The sequence below is a fragment of the Neodiprion virginianus genome, chromosome 5, assembly GCF_021901495.1.
Source record: "Neodiprion virginianus isolate iyNeoVirg1 chromosome 5, iyNeoVirg1.1, whole genome shotgun sequence".
Classification (NCBI taxonomy): Eukaryota; Metazoa; Arthropoda; class Insecta; order Hymenoptera; family Diprionidae; genus Neodiprion; species Neodiprion virginianus.
Genome location: NC_060881.1, coordinates 24761409 through 24775682, shown reverse-complemented (window position 1 = coordinate 24775682; position 14274 = coordinate 24761409). Strand labels below are relative to the sequence as shown.

The 14274-nt window shown below is 37.6% G+C and overlaps 1 protein-coding gene across 5 annotated transcripts; it reads left to right on the top strand.

Annotated features, from left to right (window-relative positions):
* Positions 1 to 517: 517 nt before the first annotated feature.
* On the top strand, positions 518 to 6606 carry LOC124305060 (phospholipase A1-like). Of its 5 annotated transcripts, XM_046764039.1 has the most exons (10): positions 518 to 1414; positions 1515 to 1607; positions 2241 to 2663; positions 2988 to 3187; positions 3805 to 3932; positions 4378 to 4520; positions 4752 to 4931; positions 5655 to 5751; positions 6161 to 6288; positions 6431 to 6606. In XM_046764039.1, exons 3-10 carry the CDS (start codon positions 2597 to 2599, stop codon positions 6517 to 6519), a joined length of 1032 nt encoding a protein of 343 aa, XP_046619995.1. In that variant the 5' UTR covers positions 518 to 1414; positions 1515 to 1607; positions 2241 to 2596; the 3' UTR covers positions 6520 to 6606. The 5 variants fall into 5 exon arrangements, with proteins under 5 accessions (XP_046619995.1, XP_046619996.1, XP_046619998.1 ...); XM_046764040.1 differs by lacking the exon at positions 1515 to 1607 and having other exon boundaries at positions 518 to 821; XM_046764042.1 differs by lacking the exon at positions 1515 to 1607 and having other exon boundaries at positions 518 to 830.
* The last annotated feature ends 7668 nt before the right edge of the window (positions 6607 to 14274 follow it).

Here is a 14274-nt window from a genome sequence, read left to right as displayed (position 1 = left end):
AAGGCCTAATTCAAATAAAATTTAGCAATATTTGTGCTCATAATTTGAATGTAGACTCCTAGACATTTAGAACTTCCCCCACACAGGTTGAAGGATTACATTATGTTAACACGTTTCATTCCCAGCATTCGAATGTCAAGTGTTATAAATTTTATTGGGAGATTGATTCATTGAGAAGTTTTCAAGTTCATCGCGGTAATTTTGTCGGGAAAGACAGACTAACAAACAGAGATACCAATATCTGTATAAAAACCTGTTCTTCGGATATTGGCGGCTCGTAAACGATCGTTGAAATTCTGAAAAATCATTTTCGACCGAAACCGGTATTCTTCTCAAGTAACCTTTGGTGGTGAAGAGTAAAAACAAGTTGGAAGCACGTTTTTTAAGTCAAGGTCTTTTCTGGAGTTGAACTTTGTCATTTCAAGGTATTTGAAGGACTGTTACGGCTCAAGGGCACTATTTAACAAGATACCGTCTTGGAATAGCGTACTGTTGAATAATTATGAAAGTCAGTTTCCGAGGAACGTCGTCTTTGACGGTCAGATGCAGTCGCGCAGCAAAATTAGTCGTCAATCCGCATTGCATAAAAGACAACGTCTTGTGGAATTTTAACTTATTTCAATAAGAGTAGCGGTTGACAAATTTCATCAATCTTTACGAAAATCGCTCCAACATTTCCCGTGTTTTATCAAAATTAGTGAATAACAAAGGGTCAATAATTACTGAAAGTGTTACACACATGGTGAAAACTATTATGACGTCACAGGCTTCGAGATTATTTAAATTTTTGTTCAAGTTTCTCGTAATTACGTTAGTAAAGTGTTAGTAAGGTGATATGTTAAGTCGATTTGGTGAAGTTGAACCGTTACTTTGATCAAGACTCAGCATTATTTCAAAAAATTTTAACCAAGTTATGCGAAATTCGTTACGGTTTTGAATCAGTGTTGAGTTTGGATTCTTTTAGAATAACTCGGTGATCTCAAATCACATGAAATTGCCTACAGCCATTTAACGTCTTCAGAAATTATTTGCAGACACGCATAATTGCAGCCTGCAATCAAGGCTTCAATGAATTTATCCAAAGTCACAAGTATTCATGATCTATGGTTGCAATTCCAGTAAAGTCTTTCGAAATATTCTTTATGATACCTACGTCAGTGTTGAAACGCGTTGTTGTATCCTTTGTCTCCGGAAGCTAGCTATGTGGTCACAAGGAACTGATAAGAACACGCAAAGTCTACGGGACAGTAAAACTCTTCTTAACGGATATCTCCCAACAATGAATTCCTTAACATTGTAAAGTGTCAATATTGTTCTAAATACCGGACATTCCTCGATAACGGACAATAATTTTAGTCCCGAAGATACCCGATATTGGGAAGTTTAACATGAAAACTTTTAACATTATCTCAAAGTAAGAAATTGCTGTGTAAAGCAGGATTATAAATACTCAATTTATGAATCGCATACAGGCGCAGTCTACTCGAGAATATTAATCCAGAAAATTTCTCCAGTTTCTACAGAATTAACCGCAGGAGTTGGTCTGATGCATGACGTCTAGCTCCAGACGGTCTTTCCATGACCGTATAACAAGACGGGAGAATAAAGTATAACGTTAAAAATACGTCAGCGTATTTTAAACGGGAAAATTCCGTCACGCGATTGCAAATAAATAGCATAGCAGTTACAACGGTGTATTTTCCATGACCTTTTCCGAGGAACTTTTCAATAAAAATGCATTAGAACTTTGCAATAACTCGTTTGTTTTTTTCCAAATTCGTTACCGGAATGGAATGGCGAGATATTCCATTTCAATACTGACGTACTAACTTCTACGTCGGATTGCAACTTGAAAGTTGAATAATGAGGCAAATCCGTTCGAGTTAATTACAAGCTGGCTGAATACTCAGTTGTTAAACTTCCGCAAACCTCCATATAAATATCATCCAACAATCTTTGAACGATCAGAACAATCGTAACCAGTGAGATAGAATTAGCACCACGTTTTCAGTCCAAGCATTTTCAACTGTTTGTAGGAAGCATTTCCGTATCAGAGGTGGAAAAAATATTTTCCATTTCTTTTTTTGCAAAATACATCTTGTCTCTGATTTGCTATAGGGTGTGTAATTATTCATGTGTCTGCTAGGGTGGTTACGGTTCATTCCTTAACGAGAAACGCAGTTTTATTCATCGTTTGAACTGCAGGATTCGTTGAGATAATCCGTTTCGTCTGCTTCTAGTGAAACACAGTGATCGATTTGTAATTCCGAAGTGAACAATTGCAGTAGACTGGACTAAGTCCGTTTGCTTGGTTCTCGTTAACGAGTATCAGTCACTGGGTCATTTGTATACTGGATTAAATGCAACGGACCAGTGATACCCTCGATCCCGATATCTCAAGTGAACGTTGAAAATATTACTCATGACACATAAAATCTTTCTGAGTTACGCGAGGAGTTCACGAGACGGTTCGAAGCTGTCAAAACAACCGATTTGTTAAAGAGGCTTAAATTGTTCATCCGCAGTGCCTTTAACGTTCCGTAAATAATTGTTAACTAATAACATCAGTGTAATTTAGTGAGTAATTCAAGTCAAAATGTATTCGTTAAATTTCCTACTGCTGATCCTTGCACTTGTCGTACGTTTTGACCAAGGTGTTACTGGTAAGTTGCAGTTGTATTAAGCATATGCGTTACAAAAGCACCATCATTTACAACTGAAGCTGCATTTGTATACCAGTAATCAATACAACCTGTAATTTCGTACAACCTATTATCAAAGCAGAATGAAAAACAACCTGCTAATTTACGAAATAACATACTCGCGGTGCGGAAAAACATTGCTTGCATTGAAAGAAAGAATTCTTGTGTCGTTTGAAAAGTTGCTTACAGCTGTTGCTTTTATTACGTAATGTGTAATCTGACGAAAAATACAGCCTCGGATTTTTTTTTTTTTTTTTCTCTTACCTTAATTTGCCCTTCTTACAGAAACAAGTTGCATCGCGAGTGCAGGCGAGCCTCACCTTTTATTTTACTCTATTTTTACCAACGCGTCTGAAGTCGACTTCGACGTTCCTTCAACGCTTCCTGTCAATGCCTCGTTGGATACGGTTTTCATTATACACGGATTCTTGAGCCACGCGACGAAGGACTGGGTAAATGACACTGTGTCAGCTCTTTTGCGAAACGTAAGTTAATGTTATCTCTTTTTATCGATTGATCGTTATTTATGAACACGCGTTTCTTCCAAGTCCCTAAACTGGACCCTGAAGTAACGGTAAACTATAACGAAAAGGTACCGAATCGAAAAATTTCTTTTTTACTTTTTTGTCGAACAATGTCAGATACTGATTGCTGTTGAAAATAAAAAGTCTTATTTCAGGCTCTCAGTGTCACCTTTAATGGAAAATTTTGTAACGGAATCTTTAGCTGAGAATGATTATTCTGAAAAACATGATACATTTTCTTAATTGGTTATGAAACAAGCGACAGATTTTAAAGTTGTCCTGGATTGAAGGAGAAAAGCTACAACTGGAATTGAAATTATTTAAACATTCAAGTCAGTCGATTATTTAGATTTCCTGCTTTTTGTAAAATCCAAGATTGCTCGCCCTCTAATAGCAGAATTCTGATTCAGCTTTTCCACACAGTTTACAATTAATAATTCAATGTTAGAAAATTGTTTAATTCTTGAAAATCAATATTAGCTATTCTGTTTCCTCTATCGCTGCTCTGCGTTAAATATCTAAAAAATTTTGGGCCCTGTGATCAAATTAATGTTATAAAAATTGGAAAATTATTCCAGCAACCGAGGAATATCTTCGTGGTCGATTGGAGAATCGGAGCTTGTACTGAGAGCAGTAAATATCTGATATTGAAGACATATGGCGCGGCAGCTGAAAACACTAAAGAAGTCGGTCAATCCGTATCCAGGTAACGTAATAATTTTTAAAGTCGAGTGTTTATCTACAGTGGACAATATTTCATCGACTTCATGCCGGATCATTTCGAAAGCCTCTTTAAAATTGACTGATTTATGCGTAATGGAAACTTCACGATCATGCAAGCTCTGTTTTACCATTTATTGCCATCAGGTCAACAAATTAGATATTACATCGATCACAAATCTAAAACATAAACAAACAAGTTCACAAAATTGTCGGAATTAATTTCAAGCCCATTATTCGATTGGTTTCAATTGTTGCCAACTGTTTGCACGAGGATGAAGTTTGTTAACAATTTTACGAAGATATTATAGTCGAGTTTCTATAACCAAGAACTTGACGTTAAAGTTACCCAGGCTTACGTTTATTATGACGATAGAATCTTTTCAACATTCGTATTATCTCAGATATCTTCACATTATATTCGCCCGCAGATACATCGAAAAGCTCGTCGACAATTATTCCATTCTGCCGAAAGATGTGTGGATCATAGGACACAGTTTGGGTGCCCATGTCGCTGGATTTGCAGGCAAAGATCTCCAGTTACGCAGGCGATGGAAACTAGGACGCATTACGGGTAAAATAAATTTTCAAAAGAGGCTATAATTGTGCTATTAGAGAGAGACAGAGAGAGAGAGAGAGAGAAATATTCCACAGATAATTAAATATGCAGTGAGAAAAAAAAAGTTTTTCTTCTTGTTTTTCTTTAATTTATTTTTAGTTGCAAGTATTTACAGCCTTTCTTAATTTGGCTATTAAATTCGACCACAATCGTATTCTGAGTAAGAAATTACTGAATCGTTTTCAGGACTCGATCCTGCTGGACCCAAATTCAGAGAAGTAGCCCCTGCCGATCGTCTGGATAAAATGGACGCTGCGTTCGTTGAAGTGACGCATACATCTTCGTTGCTTGGTCTTCAGGAACCCGTCGGGCATGTCGATATTTATTTTAATGGTGGTGAATTCCAGCACAGCTGTTTACTCAGGAGTGAGTTGTGTTCATGCCATTTACACTTTTATCATTGAATCGATCTCGAAACCGTCTGTTCGTTGTTTCAGGGTTTACGGTGAAATCCTAATTTGCAATTTCATTGGCTTGAATTAATGATTTTTCTATGAGAATTCTACGCAAACGTACAAATTTGCGGACCGTTTTTAGTAGAAATAATGTGACTGTTTTCAACTCTTAAGAATTATGCTCGTATTGTGTGATTGAGCGAATTTGAATCAATATTGAATTGTGAAAGTCGCCAAGAATTTTCATGTTTTTGATTTACAAAGATTTTCATGTTTTAATTTATCTACACTGCCGAAGAGCTTACGGACATTTCTCTGATTCTAAAAATGTCATATGACTTTCCAAATTTTTTAAAATTCTAACTTTCACGTTAATTCCGATTCCAATGACGGAATTCTCGGTTCGTTTAAAAATATGTTTTTCGATGTCGCAAATTTAGAGAATATAACTTAATCCAAACTAAACTTAGTATTTTCTGTCATGACAAGATTGACTATATATTATCTTGTTGTGTTCAACTATCATAATCAGTAAAATAATATACGTTGACTATTTCACTCGATAAAAATGATGACTTTGAGTGTTGATATAATGAAAGCAAAATATACAACGGCAGTGTATAGTTTTTACACATGTTTGATTGTTATACAAAAACGTTAAACCCAAATCAATAATGTTTTTCTTTTTTCACAGCACCTGGCTGCTCGCACGCGAGAGCTATCGACTTTTATATCGAAGCCATTAGAAATTCGAATTGTAATTTCATAGGAAGGGCATGGTCAAAGGATAAGTGAGTAATCACCTTTTGAATACATATTTCTTTGCAACATGATTTACGAGAAATGTATGAATATTTGCTCTGGAATCTTTGATTTACTCTGATTTGGTTCGATTTCACGTCTTTTACTTTTATAATTATTCGGTTCTCAGAAATGGCAAATGAAAATCACTGTCAAAACTTGTAAGGTGAATTTTCCTTGAGAAAAAATGTATGAAAGAAATTACGAAAATTTTGTAAAGACTCCACAGTAATATATAAAGTTATTTCGTCAGTTGAATGAGAAACAGTGCGGTGCCATTAACAATATTTTCTTTGACCGTCGCGAACAGAAAAAAAAGCACTCACATTTGTAACTTTCATTTCTAAGATGGAGGTGGATCAGTTTTTCACTTTAATACTTTTCACTATCTATTGACAGTGGGTATAAAAATATGACGAAGTCGGGACGCAGTGAAGATTTAATGACAGTGGTCGGACCCATGGCCGAGAAATATTCTGCACAGGGGACATTCTACATTGAAACTAATAACGAATCTCCCTACTGCAGTAAGTCACAATTATTTATCCACTGTAAATACACAGATATTCAACTTTTTGCTGAAATACCATTGGTATCAAATTTTACAATCTTTCTTACGTACACACTTTAGTGGAATATGCATAACACTCATGAAATCATGTTTTACAGCTGGGAAATCGCCAACTTCTGATGTTGCGGTAATACCTGCCGATAACAGTCCTCTGGATGAAAATTTATTCGATAGTCCATTTTTTTGAAGCAAAAGATAATTTTAATGTAACTGTCTAAAAGTGAGCCGAGAGCCCTATAACACTATAAAATAAAATTCCATTATACACACACAATCGTTTGTTGAGGTCTGTGAATTCGAACCCAGATTACATGTCATCTAAGAAAACGACCTCTGATCCATATGGGTATGTGTCATTTTCTTGAGAAAAATTCTGTTACAAGCGTTTACGGGTTCAATTAACCTAAACTTAAGTCTTGAGAAGAAACTGACTGTTTCGTTGAATAACTGCGTGAGGTTTATACTGCGCAGGCCGCTTGGGGTGCACATCAGCGGGCCCAGGCTTGATTTGGGTTGGCTCGCGCCGTTCAATCGTCGATTGTATCTCCTGGGCTGCATTTATTACGGAATGTTGTTTATGAGTAAGAATACTTTATTATGTGAGCGTGTAAGGTTGAACCATACATAGCCAGGCATCGAGACAATGATCGTACTGATACGCTCATTGCACCAGTCCCGCGCACGTCTATATTTCAGCACCCTTATTATGGGCACTTCCTTCTGGAATTCTTTGCCGCCGGCTATTACGACTGCTTCATCGTTAACTGTGTTCAAGACGAGTTGTCATCACTATTTGTTGGCTATTGAGCGTGCTGTAATAGTGAGTGCGATGGCCTAGCTGCTAAATGGCTGTTTGAGAAGATGTTAAAAGAAAAAAAAAAAAAAAAATGACGTTGAGAGACCATTTAATAACTTTAATAACTTTAATAACATTATTATAAATACCATTATGATTACTATTTGCATACTATTTGTAATGTTAATAATATGCTAGTCTTAAGTTTATATTTTTTTCTTATCTCTTTTTTTTTATGTACACTATGTATACTTTTTCTTGCTTTTGGCCGTTAGAGGACTTTGTCCTACGGCCTTGTAATAAATAAAAATTACAATTACAATTATAAATCAGTTTTTACCCAGAGTCTGGCAATTTTATTGTTGTGACTCGAATATTTCTAATATCTGAAACTCAATATTCCCCAGTGTACCAACGTTTTATCGCATCGTGGAACTGACAACTCATGACGTGTAACTCAGTACACGTAAACGCCTATGACCGTTATTTAGGTGCACTAGATATTGTACGAGTTAACGTAACATGACTTGCATAATATCCAGGTAATTTTGCACGGGTATTCGATTGCGCACAGTCCCAATAAGCTGCGACCAATTTTTCTGCCATGGGTCCCACGCTCCTTTCGTTGCATTCTCTGAGTTCCTGGGGATCCAATTAGTCAGGAAAGGGTCATGCAAGTCGAATCTGAGACCACAAATTTTTGGGCCAAAAATCGGAGAGAAAAGTAAGGCTAACCCCTTTGCATTTTTGGCGAAAATTTTCGCGATTTTGAAAAGTGCTGGAATAAATTCTTTCTGGCACTATTCCGACGTAATTTTGCGAGAAAAATCGATCGGACGCAGTCCCAATACGCTGCGACCAGCGGATCAAAAGTTACAACCAGAAAACCAGAACCTGTGTTTTCCACATTTTTTAGCAGGTGCTTTTTGCTTTGCAACTTCTTTCCTGTTGTTCCCAGGCTCTTTTTGCTGCGTTTTCCAAGTTCCTGGGGATCCAATTAGTCAGGAAAGGGTCATACAAGTCGAATCTGAGACCACAAACTTTTGGGCCAAAAATCGGAGAGAAAAGTAAGGCTAAAGTAAGGCTAACCCTAACCCTTTGCATTTTTGGCGAAAATTTTCGCGATTTTGAAAAGTGCTGGAATAAATTCTTTCTGGCACTATTCCGACGTAATTTTGCGAGAAAAATCGATCGGACGCAGTCACAATACGCTGAGACCAGCGGATCAAAAGTTACAGCCAGAAAACCAGAACCTGTGTTTTCCACATTTTTCAGCAGGTACTTTTTGCTTTGTAACTTCTTTCCTGTTGATCCCAGGCTCTTTTTGCTGCGTTTTCCAAGTTCCTGGGGACCCAATTTGTCAGGAAAGGGTCATACAAGTCGAATCTGAGACCACAAATTTTTGGGCCAAAAATCGGAGAGAAAAGTAAGGCTAACCCCTTTGCATTTTTGGCGAAAATTTTCGCGATTTTGAAAAGTGCTGGAATAAATTCTTTCTGGCACTATTCCGACCTAATTTTGCGAGAAAAATCGATCGGACGCAGTCACAATACGGTGCGACCAGCGGATCAAAAGTTACAGCCAGAAAACCAGAACCTGTGTTTTCCACATTTTTTAGCAGGTGCTTTTTGCTTTGCAACTTCTTTCCTGTTGATCCCAGGCTCTTTTTGCTGCGTTTTCCAAGTTCCTGGGGATCCAATTAGTCAGGAAAGGGTCATACAAGTCGAATCTGAGACCACAAATTTTTGGGCCAAAAATCGGAGAGATAAGTAAGGCTAACCCCTTTGCATTTTTGGCGAAAATTTTCGCGATTTTGAAAAGTGCTGGAATAAATTCTTTCTGGCACCATTCCGACGTAATTTTGCGAGAAAAATCGATCGGACGCAGTCCCAATACGCTGAGACCAGCGGATCAAAAGTTACAGCCAGAAAACCAGAACCTGTGTTTTCCACATTTTTTAGCAGGTGCTTTTTGCTTTGCAACTTCTTTCCTGTTGATCCCAGGCTCTTTTCGCTGCGTTTTCCAAGTTCCTGGGGATCCAATTAGTCAGGAAAGGGTCATACAAGTCGAATCTGAGACCACAAATTTTTTGGCCAAAAATCGGAGAGAAAAGTAAGGCTAACCCCTTTGCATTTTTGGCGAAAATTTTCGCGATTTTGAAAAGTGCTGGAATAAATTCTTTCTGGCACTATTCCGACGTAATTTTGCGAGAAAAATCGATCGGACGCAGTCACAATACGCTGAGACCAGCGGATCAAAAGTTACAGCCAGAAAACCAGAACCTGTGTTTTCCACATTTTTCAGCAGGTACTTTTTGCTTTGTAACTTCTTTCCTGTTGATCCCAGGCTCTTTTTGCTGCGTTTTCCAAGTTCCTGGGGACCCAATTTGTCAGGAAAGGGTCATACAAGTCGAATCTGAGACCACAAATTTTTGGGCCAAAAATCGGAGAGAAAAGTAAGGCTAACCCCTTTGCATTTTTGGCGAAAATTTTCGCGATTTTGAAAAGTGCTGGAATAAATTCTTTCTGGCACTATTCCGACCTAATTTTGCGAGAAAAATCGATCGGACGCAGTCACAATACGGTGCGACCAGCGGATCAAAAGTTACAGCCAGAAAACCAGAACCTGTGTTTTCCACATTTTTTAGCAGGTGCTTTTTGCTTTGCAACTTCTTTCCTGTTGATCCCAGGCTCTTTTTGCTGCGTTTTCCAAGTTCCTGGGGATCCAATTAGTCAGGAAAGGGTCATACAAGTCGAATCTGAGACCACAAATTTTTGGGCCAAAAATCGGAGAGATAAGTAAGGCTAACCCCTTTGCATTTTTGGCGAAAATTTTCGCGATTTTGAAAAGTGCTGGAATAAATTCTTTCTGGCACCATTCCGACGTAATTTTGCGAGAAAAATCGATCGGACGCAGTCCCAATACGCTGAGACCAGCGGATCAAAAGTTACAGCCAGAAAACCAGAACCTGTGTTTTCCACATTTTTTAGCAGGTGCTTTTTGCTTTGCAACTTCTTTCCTGTTGATCCCAGGCTCTTTTCGCTGCGTTTTCCAAGTTCCTGGGGATCCAATTAGTCAGGAAAGGGTCATACAAGTCGAATCTGAGACCACAAATTTTTTGGCCAAAAATCGGAGAGAAAAGTAAGGCTAACCCCTTTGCATTTTTGGCGAAAATTTACGCGATTTTGAAAAGTGCTGGAATAAATTCTTTCTGGCACTATTCCGACGTAATTTTGCGAGAAAAATCGATCGGACGCAGTCCCAATACGCTGCGACCAGCGGATCAAAAGTTACAACCAGAAAACCAGAACCTGTGTTTTCCACATTTTTTAGCAGGTGCTTTTTGCTTTGCAACTTCTTTCCTGTTGATCCCAGGCTCTTTTTGCTGCGTTTTCTAAGTTGCTGGGGATCCAATTAGTCAGGAAAGGGTCATACAAGTCGAATCTGAGACCACAAATTTTTGGGCCAAAAATCGGAGAGAAAAGTAAGGCTAACCCCTTTGCATTTTTGGCGTAAGACGGTCCCGGCCGTCTGTCTAGTGTTATGAAAATACGTCATATCTAATTCAGCGAGAAGAAAAATGCTACAGAATCTAAATTCAAAAATTCATGGTGATTTGAAAAATTAACGTCGGAGCCAGGAATCGAAACTGTTGTTTTTATGCAATGATTGTAAGAAATATAATTACTTCGATAATTATCAGAATATTCCATGTCTCAAATTAATTCGTTGCATTTAATTCTGCAAGACATTTTGGTCGAATACAGAGAAATGAGGGTAAGCGATTTTAGGAAAATTATGTCACATTGAAAAGGCATATCCTTTTTATTGAAATAAAATAATTACAGTGTCAATAAAGATGTGGTACTAACATTAACAAACGGTACGTAGTTTTACGTATTCACTTCGTACCGTCTCAATCTCAAGTTCCCATGCCGACACCACTTCGGTTGCTACGAATGTCGGTACAAGTCTGTTAGGTAGAGTTGATAGAGCAGAAACCTCCAACGCTCCCAGGCCCACCTGGGTCCACTTGCCCGCCGAAAACTGATACACAAAAATTCACCTGGGGTAAAACTGTCTTTATAGTTTCAAGTCAACGGTACAATTTATGTGGTGCATGTCAGCCCATCTTTGAAACACCTTTTTCCGTACGTTTGTTTGACGTAATAGACTACATATTTCGTTGTGGTGTCAATCTTTATCTGGAAGCTACAAGTCAGTAAGCAGACAAAGTTAGTTTTTCGACAAATCATGTATACGTGGGGTATTTAGAATACTGCATATTTTTGCATAGTGTTTAAAAATTTATGAGATTATTTATCAATGTTTCTCTAAATCTGTCTTAATCAATATTCGTAGTTTCCTCAGTACTTGTGATTCGAAGTTTATACCTATGCACAGGCTTTTACAAGAAGATAAAATAGCGATCTTCACGACCATACGGGTGTTTATTGTTTGCGAGATATTTCGAGTCGTAGACAGTGAATTGCATCCTGGTTGGTACTGCACAACTACACCTTTGGTGGTCAGAGAAGGTTCCCAGCGACTGATATCCGTCGGTAAGAAAGAAGCCGAGGAAAATCCAGCTGGAAAATTCTCTGACGTGGAAAAGTACTCTGCAGATAAAAAAGTTGGTTGAGTTATCGCTGGATAAAATTATCGGTTTACTTCTAGCATTTACTTGCCATTAAACTACACTTGCAGATTATATTGTCAACGTAGGTGAGAGGTGTTTTCGTGAACTTGTGATGCCACAGTGGTTCGTTTGATTAAAAATTTTGGCACAAAATAGCGAACTTCAGCTGAAAACTTTGCTAAAAAAACGTAAGAAATATGACTCGAGTTAAAACGCAGACATAAAATCATCGTGGCTGCTGGTAACGAGCTTGCGATTCCATTTCGGCTAAATATCGCGATATTATTGAGCAGTCGTTGATTATTTCGAAATTCATTCCGTTTTCACGGACGGAAGTGTTACTTGAAAGAAAATTCGAAGTAGGGTCGTTGGCGATCAGCACAATTTGTGGACAAAATTATAGTTTGGTAAATGATATTTGCCGCGATCAATGTTTCTGGGTGAAGGAAATTTTTTAAAAGAATTGTGTACCAACTATTTGATTGCGACAAATAAATACTTACTCACTAATTTGATATTTCTATAAAAATGTTGGTGGTTCTATTACTTTTCTGTAACAAAAAGTTCATTTTAACATGCTTTGGCCATCAGATCTGTTTTTTAGAAACGATGTTCGATCATTTTTTCGTTATACCTCGATAACTCGATCAATTTTAGACTTTACTCGTATCGTGATTAATAATTCTAAAATAATACCGTGCTGGTGAAAGAAATTCTATTTTCCAGGTAATTAAATTTAAGAGGCTCCGGAGGAATGAATAAAAACAATCGAGAGGCCTAAAAAAAATGCGAAGGGCTTCTTTCGCTAAAATACTCGACAAGTCTCTTTGGATTCATTTGATCCCGGAGTGTTGCTGAGTTGAAAACGTAACGTCGTGTTCGGAAAATTTTTTTCACCGAGGTCGTCGACCTCTTCAGCTTTATCAATACGTACGTACCGACGGTAGGTACCTGACCGCAGAGATCACGGCAAATAACTGGTCAAGTCACGCAAGTTCTCGAATGATATCCATCTTCACACGCACCCTCGTACGAGTGCGTGTTCATGTTGCCCAACATAACACATCAATAATTATTGTAATTGTTCTTCGTTTGTTGCGATAACGATTGAAAGATATTTTGTTTACACATATATATATATATATATATATATATATATATATATATATATACGGTGTAATTAGCTACGGATAGATTAATTACAATAATGCTCTATTTTGAAATCGTTGTATTTATTATTATTGGGGGGGGGGAGGGGGGGGGGGGGGAGAATTTGTCTCTAGTCGTCATGGCGACAAAAGCAACATTATAAATTCACAAAAAGTATAATAGTTTGAAATTTGTATAATTCTAAGTAATAATATTTTGTTGACATTGTCAACGTTAATCGCATAATAGTTTCAAAATTCTACAAAAATTTGACTGTATAAAATATACATATAAATAGGAAATCTAGATTCTGATCTGGTAAATTCAGTGAAATAATACTTATTCCACTCTATTATCAAAATATTGAAGCACCCGCAGCTGGATTCAAGTAAATTGCTAGAATAGTTACTAACTAATTGTCCGTGCAATCAAGTATCATAATACTCTCAGTAACTCGTCGAAAATCCTTTCTCCTAAGAGAAGTAATTTGAGCAGTTATAAGGTGGAGTTCAGGCAACTACCTAGTAAAATAATTAAAACTAAATCATTATATCAGCCTGTCACTTCACAATGGCATATTTTTATTCATAATCAATTACAATAAAACGAAAATTATCTCAGTCACAACAACTACATAACCATTTTTCAATATTTACAAAATCGTTTCACCGCGTACATCTAATTTCACAATCGTAACAGACAATCTATGGAATTGTGGTAGCAGACCTCCTCTTAGACAGGGCTAAAATATTTTTGTTTAGGTCGAAAAATAATTGTCGACATTTTATAAATCCGTGAAAATGTATAATTTGATACGTTACACAATTGTGTCGAAAGTTGCTAATTTCTCCGAGACTAACAGTTTGAAATGTTTCGTAGAATCGAAACGAAAATATTTTTGAATCCCGTGAATGTAACGACCAAGTGTTTCATCTTTAAAAAACATAGATTATATTCCATCTACCTCTGTCAATATTTACGTACGTCGTAAATCGAAAAATTCATACTCGATCCCTGTCCCCAGTTGGCTGCGCTGTATTCCCAATCCATTATTGCAACTTCATTCTACAACTCGCCATCGCGGCATATTTCCTGTCTGCCCATATCACATCATCCTGCGGTGTAAATCCTCAGACTCGTGCGCTGCACACAGAATCTCTGTCCGTAACCCGGAAAGCACTTTTTCACCACGGGGGTCATACCATTTACTTCCTACGGGGTATTATGTTATGTGTATACATATACGTATAATATACGTTATCGACCTTCCCCGGCTCCGGCTTCACCTTCCTTGTTTGAGTCCTGTGGTGCTAAGTGCTTCTACGGGGAAACTTGAGGTCCTTGTTAGGACGCAGCTG

Bases quoted from the DNA above. Each gene is read 5' to 3' on its own strand.
- LOC124305060 (XM_046764040.1), top strand. From the start codon at position 2,597: ATGTATTCGTTAAATTTCCTACTGCTGATCCTTGCACTTGTCGTACGT. The intron at 4,521-4,751 runs GTAAAATAAATT...AATCGTTTTCAG, and splicing joins GAAACTAGGACGCATTACGG to GACTCGATCCTGCTGGACCC. The intron at 6,289-6,430 runs GTAAGTCACAAT...CATGTTTTACAG, and splicing joins TAACGAATCTCCCTACTGCA to CTGGGAAATCGCCAACTTCT.